The 12,253-nt window shown below is 37.6% G+C and overlaps 2 protein-coding genes across 10 annotated transcripts in view; one reads left to right on the top strand and one right to left on the bottom strand.

Annotated features, from left to right (window-relative positions):
- LOC148080125 (peripheral plasma membrane protein CASK-like) overlaps positions 1–12,253 on the bottom strand; it is a 32,192-nt gene that overhangs the window by 13,420 nt on the left and 6,519 nt on the right. For 8 of the 9 annotated variants that reach the window (XM_087791684.1, XM_087791690.1, XM_087791688.1 and 5 more), the window contains exons 2-11: positions 10,735–10,847; positions 9,477–9,582; positions 9,240–9,317; positions 8,453–8,525; positions 4,561–4,663; positions 3,475–3,650; positions 3,159–3,281; positions 1,819–1,902; positions 1,600–1,699; positions 421–438 (exon numbers count right to left, since the gene is read on the bottom strand). In XM_087791684.1, the coding sequence (XP_087647810.1) occupies positions 421–438; positions 1,600–1,699; positions 1,819–1,902; positions 3,159–3,281; positions 3,475–3,650; positions 4,561–4,663; positions 8,453–8,525; positions 9,240–9,317; positions 9,477–9,582; positions 10,735–10,847 (974 nt within the window). The remainder of the gene's footprint in view (positions 1–420; positions 439–1,599; positions 1,700–1,818; positions 1,903–3,158; positions 3,282–3,474; positions 3,651–4,560; positions 4,664–8,452; positions 8,526–9,239; positions 9,318–9,476; positions 9,583–10,734; positions 10,848–12,253) is intronic. The other variant, XM_087791691.1, reaches the window with a different exon arrangement.
- LOC148080126 (putative G protein-coupled receptor 34) lies at positions 5,013–8,172 on the top strand. Its single transcript, XM_087791694.1, has 2 exons — positions 5,013–5,113; positions 6,134–8,172. The coding sequence occupies exon 2, from the start codon at positions 6,178–6,180 to the stop codon at positions 7,402–7,404; it is 1,227 nt and encodes a 408-aa protein (XP_087647820.1). The 5' UTR covers positions 5,013–5,113; positions 6,134–6,177; the 3' UTR covers positions 7,405–8,172.

Genomic DNA, 12,253 nt, shown 5'->3' on the forward strand with positions numbered 1-12,253 from the left:
ATTAGACCTCAAGTACCTGCTGCATTGCCCACACATGCAGCATAACCAGAGAGACAGTGGCAGAAGCAATAGAGTCAGAAAAAGAGGAGGATCATTAGGAGCAGAACATTGAAGACACGGTATTAAAAGGCAGGAAAATTACAGACACGTATATGTAAGTCAATGAGGAGTGTCAGGGAAGACAGCTTGCTGATAAAATGCGAGAACAATAATTCACACGAAGGGAATGAGGATGTGGTAAAGCTTCAGAGAAGTACATGTTGGGTGAGAATGTGGTCGGATTACTTGAAAATGTGTTTTAACAGAGACTTTAAACAGAAACAGACAGGAATTTAAAAATAGTCAGATGCACAGCACACGAGTGAGGTTTGATGAAAGGAGGCAGTGGTGGTTTCACACGGCAGGAAGTGGGATACGTACTTTCTGCAGCTAGCAGTCCTACAGACAGCACAGCAGTAGGAAGACAGGCCAGGGTTAGCACTCATTTACACAATGTACAATTCTCAATTAAGTTACACTTGAAAGCAGAAACTGGGAGAATTTAACACGGCAAAAAATATCTGTGTCCTCATCAAAATAAAATGTAGCAGAGCAGTCTAAATTTGAGTTTAACTGACGTTTAACTGTGTCTAATATGGTTACATCTAACCCTAACCCTAACCCTTAAAACCTAAAAAATAGACATTTCTTCATGACGGTACACTGTCTTTATAGCAACACATTGGAAGAGAAATGTATGTGAGGAAAAAGGACATATGTCAGGCATTTAAAAAAAGTTTACACTTAGATCTGTCTTCAGAAAAAACAGAATTGTTTTATTAAAATAAATATAAAAAACATGGGGGGAAAACTGACACCAAGATGTTTAATCCAACACTCTCTATGTAAGAGTACAAGAAGAACAGGTGTGCCCACATGTCATTTCTACTATGACAGCTGTGAATGAAAAAAAGGAAACAGGTGTAGTGTTGTGTAGGAAATTACAGAGAAAGAGAAACCATGAAAAGTGCACATCAGCGAGATGAGCTCCGTTTGAACTTAAAGTCAAGTAAGAAAACTTGTGTCTGGAACACCAGCGAAAATACAGGCAGGAAGTGTCTGAAGCCCCCGGTTCTGTAGACCTCAGCAAAAACGAATAAGTTGAAATCCAGTGATATTCAACGTAGGACGAAGAACTACAATTGTGTACTGAATTCTGGTGTCACCGTGAAGACCATTGATTCACATTCTACCTTTTATTTAAGTTCTATTTCACATTAAAAGTTATATATTTAAGAGAGGAAGCGAAAGTCACTCGGAGGACAAGGATGTGAGACTGAAAAAAGACTTGTTAGATTTAAACCTATTGTTGTTCATAATTAAAAATAAAATAGTTTAATATATAACAAATGCAATAAAGTAATGAGTTTAATGTCATTTTTAATTCTTATTTTTTCTAACAGTTAAGAAGAGCTATGCTCTAAGTTAATTGCAAAAATAGTAGGAAAAATAACAAATTAACATCTTTCATTAATTCGTTATCTGGTTGCAGGCTGAATCTTTGAACCACTGACCCTACAGTGCAGCAACATGTCTTGTTTGAGAACATTAAAAGTTTACCTGAGGACGTGGGGTCATCAGAGAAATCATGCATCTCTTCTGGAGGGTCGCCATAGTAGGAATTGAACTTGTGGCTCGACACAGCAGCCAGAACCGCACCCTAAGCAGCAATTATACAGAATGAACAACTTAAATTCACTAAATGTTTACTTTGTTATTTTATCTTTATAAACAGTGAGAACATATCTACATGTACAGTTTATATGGATTGTCGCTGACCTTCAGCTTTCTCCTTGCATTGAACTTCCTTAGCTGTTCAACGGTTTCAGGGAGGTGGATCTTGTAGGCATACCTGTCCCTCTCCTGTGACGGCAGAAAGTACACACATTTTTTATATATCTAACATGACATTTGGGAAGAGTAAGTCATGTTATTAAACAACAAAAAAAGCATTGAAATTCATCAGGGATATATGCTATATAACCACAAAAAAAACACAATCACTGAGAAAAAGTATGAAAACTATGCAATAAGTTCCGGAACAAAAGCTTGTCATGACTTTACCATCTATATATCTCTATATTTACTACCAATTTTTTTTTTATAGACTCTTTAGTTAGTTAATGACAATGTAAATCTGCATATTGTGAGCCAAAACAAAGAATGGCAAAAGGATGTGCATTTCATGTTTAGATTGACGAGACTGACTTGCTGCAATTGCAGGATTTTTTTTTTAATTCAAGTTTTAGTTTCTCTACCTCATCCACTTTCTTTACATCATTTTAATTTGCCAAGCCATCATATTTTACAGAGAAATTCAGTAAATAAAGTAAATAAAGCAAAATGGAAAACAAATCATTATAAATAATTGAATACATACATGAAATATTTTAGTCAGGATGTATTAAATTAAATCAAAATAAATATACTGTATATTGTTAAGCCTCACAACAGAGAGAAATTAAGCTTCCCGTCTGGACCCACAAGAGGTAGTTTCTTCACTTCCTCTCAGCCCCTCATAAGGCAACTGTGGGTAGAGGGTCAAACGTCTGGACGTTGTCCTCACTCAAAGGCATTGTTTAAATATATTTATATATATATATATATACGGGTATTTTAGGTGCACCAGACGCGCATGACCTCACTATTTCAACTTGTAATAACGATAACTGTGATGTTGATATTTATAAAACATGTTTATTAAATACTATTAAGAAGTATTGTAATGCACAGTTGCTTTCTCAGTATGTTTTTTTTAACATTAATTGACTTTATGTATTACGTGTTTAAGCTTATGCTTCATCCTACTCCTTTTCGGACATGTTGGGTTAATTTTATTGTTTTGACTATCGTTATTATTGTTGGACTAATGAAATAAAACATTCAAATCAAATTAAAAAATGATGTTGTTTATTGTTTATTTTTGAATATTTAAATGAAATGTTAATTTATGTGAGATTTTCTTTAGTTCTGGTAGTGGTAATGTAACAGCAACAATATTTGTGGTACCGACACACTTTTTTCACTGTGTATTTGGTTCCTTTTTTTTACATGACCATGAGGAAGTTTTCATATTATCTAAATAAAACCATTATTACAGTACAACAGTATTGTCTTGCCTTCAGCCAGGGGTGGTTCAGGGCCTCGTACACTGTGATTCTCTCAGCCGGGTCAAGCATCAGCATGCGCCTCACCAGGTCTTTGGCACTCTCAGAAATGTGGGCCCACTGACGGGGATTCATCTAAAGACCCGCAAAAATAAGTTAGTTCAGGGGAATTACGTAAACTGATCAGCAGTAACATTGTTTTGTTAACACATTCACACCTCCCTTTGAGGTCGTTTTTTTTTTTCGGCGACCATCAAATATTTCTGGGTTTTCAAAAGTGTGACATAATAAACCACAGTTTCATGACGGTGTATAAACTTTTTCTGACCTTGTACTTTCCTTTAATGATGGCCTCAAAGAGTCGCTCCTTGGTGCCATAGAAAGGTAGGCAGCCTGACAGAAGGATGAAGAGGATGACTCCACATCCCCACACATCTACAGGTTTGCCATACGGCTCTCTCTTGACAACCTCTGGTGCCATAAAGTGAGGAGTTCCGACTCTGCCTAGAAGATTTCAGAGAAAAAAATAATATCAGAGCTTGATATTGGTTCATCAGCAGAAGAGAATAAAAACAATCTAATTTTGAATGCATTAAACTCAATATTGTATCACAGTCCAAACTGTTGTTTCAGTAAAAAGGTATTTTTTTAAGCAAAGCTTTACGATGTTAGCACAAAGATTAACGATAAAAATGTACTATATTAAGACGGAACACAAAAATAATGACAATAATTGGGATATTCACAGTCACAATAACAAGAAAAAAATCAAGTAAGTACAATAATAAATAAAATAATGATCAATATATAAAAAGCAATAAAAATTTGAACACATACACGTATTCAAATACAGACGTGTGGGGAGGGAGTTATAAACACTAATTAAAACATTAGGAAACCATACGTAAAAAAGTAATTTTTGCAGTCTTGAAACGAGCAAATGTCTACACTAGCTTGAATACTATTTTAACATAAATAAGATAAAATGTAAGTAATAAAGATTTTTTTAACAGTTACACTTTGCCAATTTGCCACCTAACTACAGAGCATAACAAAGTAAAGGATTGAGGTGTAAATGGACCATAACTACACGCTCTGCAGACGATATAAAACAGATCAGTGCTGAAGTTTTTCTGCCCACTGTCTCTTGATTGGTTGGAGATGTCTTATTATTATTATTAAAACCTTGTTGGAAACTTTGTTTGTGTCTAACCGGCCTCTTGAGAGTCTATAATGAGGACATATCTGTCTGCTCAGAGTCTAACTATGTGTCTCCTCAGCAGGATGTCGGACTTGTTTATGTCTTAGGAGTCCTAGATTTCTAAAAACTCTGCCTTCGTCAGCTTCTTTGGTTTGTATCAGTGTGTATTGATTGGTTTTCCAGGCTTCACTGTCCAAAACTGTGATGCTGTACCTCCAGCTACTAGACCGGACTCCCCGAGTTGAATCGCAACTCCAAAACCTCCAAGCTTGACGGGTGCAGAGTTCTCCTTCGAGGCCAGTAGCACACAGTGAGGCTGCAGAGATTTAGAGAAAAGACTGGTCAGAGGAATATGCAACAAAAAAAGAACAATAAAATGAAGTAATTATTTGTCACAATTTCTTTAAATTGTAGCTTGCAGGAGCTTCACCACACGGCTGACATGAAAGGGTCTGTATTTACGTCACTTGAAAAAAAGATTGTTGTCTTTCTGAACTTTTGGTTAACTTTCAACGAAAAACCTCTGTTAAAGTATTTTTTCTCTGCTTGGAAAACCTGTCGTCACATTTCCTGTCTCTGTATTTGTCGCTGAAAAGCAATAGGGGAGGTACAAAGACAAGCAGAAAGAAGCAGGAAACAGACTTAAAGGAGAGAGACTGGTAAAGTTTCATCAAAGACGTGTGTACGTGAGTGTACAGCGAATCGCACACAGAGTAGGAAGACACTCTGAAAGCATGAAAAAAAGAGGTTACATTTAAAGATCACGGTAAGTGGATCCAAAACAATTGGCTGATTTGTCTTTTCAATTTGCTTTTTTTTCTTAAAAAGAAATAAAAAAAATTAACAGTTTAATTATTGTCTGCTGCTGGGTTTAATGTGTCTTAAAATGCGAGATAAAAAGCAGAAATAAATGTAATGTTAAATGAGATTTCATAAGGAAAAATGTATAATTTGAAAAACTTGTATATCCAAGATACAACAAATGAATTGTACCATGTTTATCTGATGTTTAAATGATATTGGTAGAAGACAAAACACCGCACCTCCCTCAGCAAATAGAGAACTGGGAACTGAAAATATACAGCGAACAGTGATAGAGAGAAACACGTTTCAAGATTATACACAAAAAATGAAACTCAATACAACTGTTGCTTAATATGGTTGATTTTTCTTCATCCAGGTTTAGCTGATTAGTAATTTCCATAATTAAAGACTATTTTATTTTTAACTAATGAAATATTATTAAAACGACATGAATGAATGGAATTTTGACTACTTAACTGTGGTACAATTATTAGGGGTGTAATTAAATATCAATATGCATGGTATGCTGATTTTTTTTTCTGTATCATTATTCAACAGCACAGTAATAAATATTTTTTTGCTTCAAATGAACTTATGGAATAAATCCTGCGAGATCCCAGCGATGGCGAAGGGCAAGATTCTTGCTGAGAATGAGAGGATACAATCGAATCCAGCTTTTAAAGCTGATGTCATATATTGGTTTAAAAAAAAAATTAAATGATAAATGACTTTTTCAAGAGACTGTAAATTCTGCACCACCAGAGTCAAGTACTCGGGAAATACTACAAATATCTGGTTGTTTCGCAGTATATAGTATCACTACTCCTGCGAGAAGCATTGTATCGTCAGATTAATGCCAATACACACCCCTACTGAAAATATAAATGGTTTATTGAGGAAAGTATTTTTGACATTTCCAAATATTTTGTAATTAACTATGATAGTACAAGAGTACCTTTAATAATGACTTTTATATTTGCAGAGTTTAAAGATCACAGAAAGGGACATCACTCATCATCATACTAAATGGCCAACTCAACGGTCTTCACCTCTTCAGCGCCACTCTCCTTAAATACATCCACCCTTGCATCGACCTTCTCAACGTCTTCGTTATCAAGTCCAGCCTCAGCTCAAGTCTCCGGCAACTGCTCGTTTGATGACTCAGCACTCCGTCTACCCCTCTCAGTCCTCTATTCCCTTTTTTTCCTCTTTGGTCTGGTCGGTAACCTCTTCGCCCTGTGGGTCTTCCTTTTTCTACAAGTGAGCCACAACTCTGTCAGGGTGTTCCTCATAAACTGTGCCGTGGCTGATCTGGTCCTCCTCGCATGCCTGCCCTTCCGGATCCTCTACCACATCAATGGGAACAATTGGATGCTCGGGCCAACGGCCTGCAGGCTGGTGGGAAATCTCTTCTACATGAACATGTACATCAGCATTTTGTTGCTGGGACTCATTAGCCTGGACAGGTACCTCCGGTTGAACATGAGTAGGAGGTCGAGAAAGTGTATGGGGATAAAGCTGTGGGGCCAGAGTTGGGCAATATGCGGGGCTCTGTGGGGTGTGTCCCTCTTGGGGCTCGTGGTCATGATTGTAACCGCAGAAGACCAAGAGAATACGGGCCAGTGTTTCCAGTACAAGCAGCGCAGCAATAAAGCCAAGGGTAAAGCGTATTTCAACGGATTGCTAGTGGTCGTATTCTGGCTCATCTTCCTTATGTTAATTGTGTCCTACAGCAAAATTGCACTGCGTTTGCTCAAAGTGTCTCGGGACAAACCAGACCTCCCTAATGCCAATCGCTACCAGCGGACGGCTAAAAAGTCCTTCTTCGTCCTGTTCGTCTTCACCGTCTGCTTCATGCCATACCACAGTTTCCGCCCGGTCTACATCCTCTCCCAGCTCAGCGAATCACTGCCCTGTGAATACCTGCAGCTGGTGGATCGAACCAACGAGATCATGCTCCTACTGTCGGCCTTCAACAGCTGTTTGGATCCCGTCATGTACTTTCTTCTGTCTGGATCGGTGCGCAAAACTGCCATGCGGGCTCTCGGCCAGAGATTTGGTAGCTTGTTCTCCTCCCAAACGGAGATGACGTACAACAGCTCGACGGTAGAGTTCCGGCGTTCAAGTATACCAGCCGGTTTGCCCAACAACTGGATCAATAACTCTTCCATTCCCAGAGCCAGCTTTTACAAAGTCAATGCCATCGAGCCAAAAGACGTGGAGACATTGCTGCGCAACAAAGATAGCAAGTGAAACGGATCGAGACTTTCATTTTGTTCATGTCACAAACGTCCTTGCTTCAGATCAACTGTACTTACAAAGTGACAATGCCCAGGGAAATAGATGGAACCTGCCTCTCTTCCGTTGAGGCTACGCAAGTGAGAGACTTTATAGCATGTTATTATGGACACAGTCGGGGTTTTTTTCGCTCTCAAATGGTTCATGTGTTTAAGGTCTTTGGTACTGATAATCGTTGTAAATACAACACGGATTGCATTAAAAACCAATCTATGTGGTCACCGCGGCTTCCTTCTTCAATAGAAAGTACAAGACTTTCACTCTAACTCAAATGTAAAGCAAATGTAACATAAATGCAACAAAACAAAAAAACAATGAGCATGTAAATATCAGACTTGTTAAATATATATAGGACTTTTATTATTTTCTAAAATATAAGACAAATATAATTGTACTCATCACAAATAAATAATACATAAACTCATTAAAATGTAATTATTTATTTTAGTTTTTTCTTCTTTTTCCCAATTTAATAATTGCAAACAACCATGTTAAAATGATTCAATGAATTTCAAGATAACTTCCGTCTGAGGAATTGTTATGTGGGCTGTTTATGGGCTGCATGGGTTATGTGTCTTTCTGTTGATGGTCAGCAGAATTAAATTTTGTGTCATTGTGATGTCATTTAGCAAAGTTGTAGATTTTGATTATCTGTCAGACCCACCACTTTGGGTATTAAACTGTTTTTAAAGGTTGAATAATAAAAACCATTCTTCAAATGAAGCCTGTGTTTTAGGATTTGTCTGGGGGGGCTGCTCCATCTGGCCTGGTGGTATTTGGCATCTGTGTTAGGTTAATCCAATTGCTATCACTGTTTGATGATAATCTGACTTCAAACAAACACACGTTTTAATTACTGACCCACAGAGGAGTTTAGAACTGGCAGGGGATTCCCATCTGAGGTTAAATATCAATCTACCTGTTATACATCAGAATTTTGACATTTGATGGGGAATTTGTGACGTGGTACGTGGGTTTCATGAGATTAAGGTTGTGGTTTTACCTTTACATCACGGTGAATCACATTGTTGTCATGGCAGTATCGAAGAGCTTCCAAAATCTGCCTCATGTAATGACTGCAGAGAAGAGAAGAGAAAATACATTTATCAAAGATTAAATTACATTATATCACAGCAGTGCTCTAAAAACATGAAGGAAAAAAAAAGTTTTTTTCAAATGAATAGTCACACTAAATATAAACATAAGATGAGCATGTGTTGAAAATATCAGAAAAGTGTTACCACAAAAAACCCATGTCTTACATTATCTTAATGTAATTTAAGAATGTATTTTCGTATAGTTTCATCATAAAATATAAAAAGTAAATATAAAGTCTTATTTATTGGTCAAGTTCACATGGGACATGGATTTTGAAAGAACAGTCAGGAGTGTGTGAAGTTGCTTTCCAAATTATTTATGAGAGAAAGCAGAATAAAATAGTTAAGCTGGTCCATGATTAATAGGGAAATTTTAAAATATATCTGAATATTTAATGTTAGAAATGTTATATTTACAAAACACAAGTTGTGCGAAATGTGAAAAATACATTAAAAATGTAACGTTAAATACTCAAAATAAAGTTTCTGACAAAGAAATTCAAAGTAGTCTTTAAGTTACTGATCGTTCAGAAACATGAAAACAATGACATAAAGGAAAACAAGACGAATTGACTGGTGAGAAAAATGTCAAAGCTTTATATTGAAATTTGCAATTAAGGGAAAAAAAAGCTTCTGAACAAAACAATAAGTCAATATTGTTATACATCTGATATATATGTCATTCAATCTTACCTGGCCACTGCTTCACTGTACACGAACCCAGCATCAGCACGTTTTACAATTTCAAAACACAGGTCTGCTCCGTCCATACTTTAGAGAAAAGACAGATACAATTAGATCGAATACTAAACAACAACGTTGTTTTCCTTAGTTTGGAAGATATCATTTTCATTTATAATGACTGAGAGTGTGTTAAGCTATTTTTCCAGATAATAAAAACCATGTGAAAAAAAGCGATGGATAACTCACAATTCAAAAACCATATATAGCATTCCATCAGAGCTGTAGGTCTCCAAAAGCTCCACAATGTGGGGGTGTTTCAGCATGTGACAGATACTGGCCTCTCGCTTGAGATCTGCAACACACAGTTTTGTCAGTAAAGTCACAGAAATAAATGGCATTTAAGTTCATTAATGCCTTCACATTATGAACACAAAACTATACACTAATGGATTGATGGAATTATACATATCAAATATGGCAAATATTTGATAAGAAGTGAATCAGGAAAGAACCTTTTCGTCAGATTCAAAATAAACACTTGAATTTATACATACATTTTGAATATTCACAGCAATGAGACTAGACTAGATTTTCTGACTGAGTCTATTGCTAGTTTGGTCGAAAACTAGATCACATCTGAAGAGTTTTGTACTGTATAACCGCATGAACATGTCTGGGTTTTAGCCCAATCTGTCGACGTGAACAGAGAGAAAGAAAGGAGCTCATTACAGAGCATGATTGGCAGAGAGGGCGGTTAGACCGCTGAAGCTAGTGCTGCTGTCAAGAGCTTCATTTACAGAACTCACTCTTTTTCTGCATAGCATCTGCGTCTTTCTGTCGTGACCCACCAGTATCATTATGCAACCGAAGATAATGACTCTGTATTTATCTCAACAGAGAGTCTGTTCTCCAAAAACCCTCTGTCGTCATCGCTTCCTTACTCTCTTCATCCTTCTCGCCTTGACTTGCATCTAGTCTGAAGTGGACAAAGCTGTCAGTGTCCCTTTAGGACACGCATATAAAACCACCACTCAAACAGGTGGCAAATCTCTTCAAGAACCTGCTGTATGAGCATCTCGCAACAGATATACTCTTCACTGTTTGATTAGAGTAAAAAATACATCTACATTTATTTTTAAATCTTTTATATTCTGTAGGATTCGACAAAAAGTGCAAAGCAAATTCCTTCCTAATGAATTTGTGTGAGTCGGGCTATTAGTCATGCCAGCCTTTTCTGACATTAAGACAGCTCTTATTCCTCAATGGACTGTGGAACTAAAGTGCCACTTAAAGAGGAAACGGACTGATTCAAATCTTCAGTGAAGCTACTTCTAAATGCCAAATACAGAACTGGACTAGAGACAGCAGTGTGTTTGTGCGGGTGTGACAAAAGGATCATTGAGTCTGAATAGAACAGCTTGAAAGGCTTCATTGTAATCCTAACGTTAAGTTGCATTTTCATGCTCTTTCAGTTCCTTTATATTCATAATTAAACATTATTTACCTTCTGTGCTGAGGCCGGGGCTGGATGTGAAGCTCGCCACATCCACTATCTTCACAGCAAACTGCTGGCCCGTGTCCCTGTTGATGCATCGCCTCACCACACTGAAGGGACCCCTGTGGAAATAACAAAAGCATGTTGAGCCACGAGCACAATGACGAGCAAGGAACTGTGACAAGAGGCTTTAATTTAACTTCTAGAAAACTCTTTTGGTACAGGAGGTCATTGGATTTCAAGCAGCTCTGAAGCCAAAAGAAGTTCTAAAGTTCTAGCTAGTAGTCTTATTTAATGGGTAAACTCTGGAGAGATAATTAAAAAAGGTTTCTTAATACAGCTTAAATAAGTCAGCGAGGTATGAAAACTTGTCTTTTGAAAAAGAAAAACATGCACGACCACCACAACAATTAACTTGCAATAGTCGAATGTTCAGACCCAGATTCATGAATTCTAAACTGTATCCATCCATTTTGCATTAAAAAACTCAATCTAACTCTTTATTTAGTTCCTGCTTTCTGCACTTAAAATATATATTTTTCATTTTTCAAATTACACAGGATAACGTGCATTATTAGTAGTAAATAGTAAGTAGTAATTAGTAGTATCTTCACCATCTACACTTCAGACTTCTGCTACAACTCAGAGCTGAGTCTCGTCCAGAAGTATGCTGACGACACTGCCATTATTGGATGCATCAGGGACAACAGCGAAGACGAGTATAGGAGTCTGATAAGTGACTTTGTGGACTGGAGTGAGAGGAACCACTTGCAGCTGAACACCTCAAAGACCAAGGAGCTGGTCTTGGACTTCAGGAGGTCCAGGACAAAGCCACGTCCAGTGTCCATCAGAGGCGACGAGGTGGAGATAGTGGACAACTATAAGTACCTCGGTGTGTGGATGGACAGTAAACTGGACTGGTCCTTCAATACAGACCATGTATATAAGAAAGTTCAGAGTAGACTGTACTTTCTGAGGAGGATTCGATCATTTAACATCTGCAAGAAGCTCCTCTGCATGTTCTACCAGTCTGTGGTGGCCAGTGTCATGTTCTATGCTGTGGTGTGTTGGGGTGGAAATGTGTCCAAGAGGAGTGTCAACAGGTTGGACAGGTTGATCAGAAAGGCTGGTTCTGTGGTTGGAATGAAGCTGGACTCACTGGTGACAGTTGCTGAGAGGAGATCATTGAACAAACTACTGTCCATCATGGATGATGACAGTCATCCTCTCAGCACTGTCATCAGTGAGCAGAGAAGCAGAATGAGTGCACGAATGCTCCTACCCAGGTGCAAGACAAATAGACTCAGGGACTCATTCATCCCTCGGGCTATTAAGTTGTACAATTCTGAGTTTGGGGGCAGGAGTGGAGTGAGAGTATCTGGATGTTCTGTTCCATGTTAGTCTTTGTATCCTTTGTCTTTGTTGTTTTTCTTTGACTCTATGTTCTTTGTCTTTATCTTTATACTTAGATTGTGTCATCTTCTTCTTCCGCTTATGTTCTTTTCTTTCTATTATTTTTTATTGTTTA

This window comes from Callionymus lyra, chromosome 5, assembly GCF_982586985.1.
Source record: "Callionymus lyra chromosome 5, fCalLyr1.hap1.1, whole genome shotgun sequence".
NCBI lineage: Eukaryota > Metazoa > Chordata > Actinopteri > Syngnathiformes > Callionymidae > Callionymus > Callionymus lyra.

Excerpts from the sequence above, each read along its gene's own strand:
- LOC148080126 (XM_087791694.1), top strand. The coding sequence starts at position 6,178 with ATGGCCAACTCAACGGTCTTCACCTCTTCAGCGCCACTCTCCTTAAAT.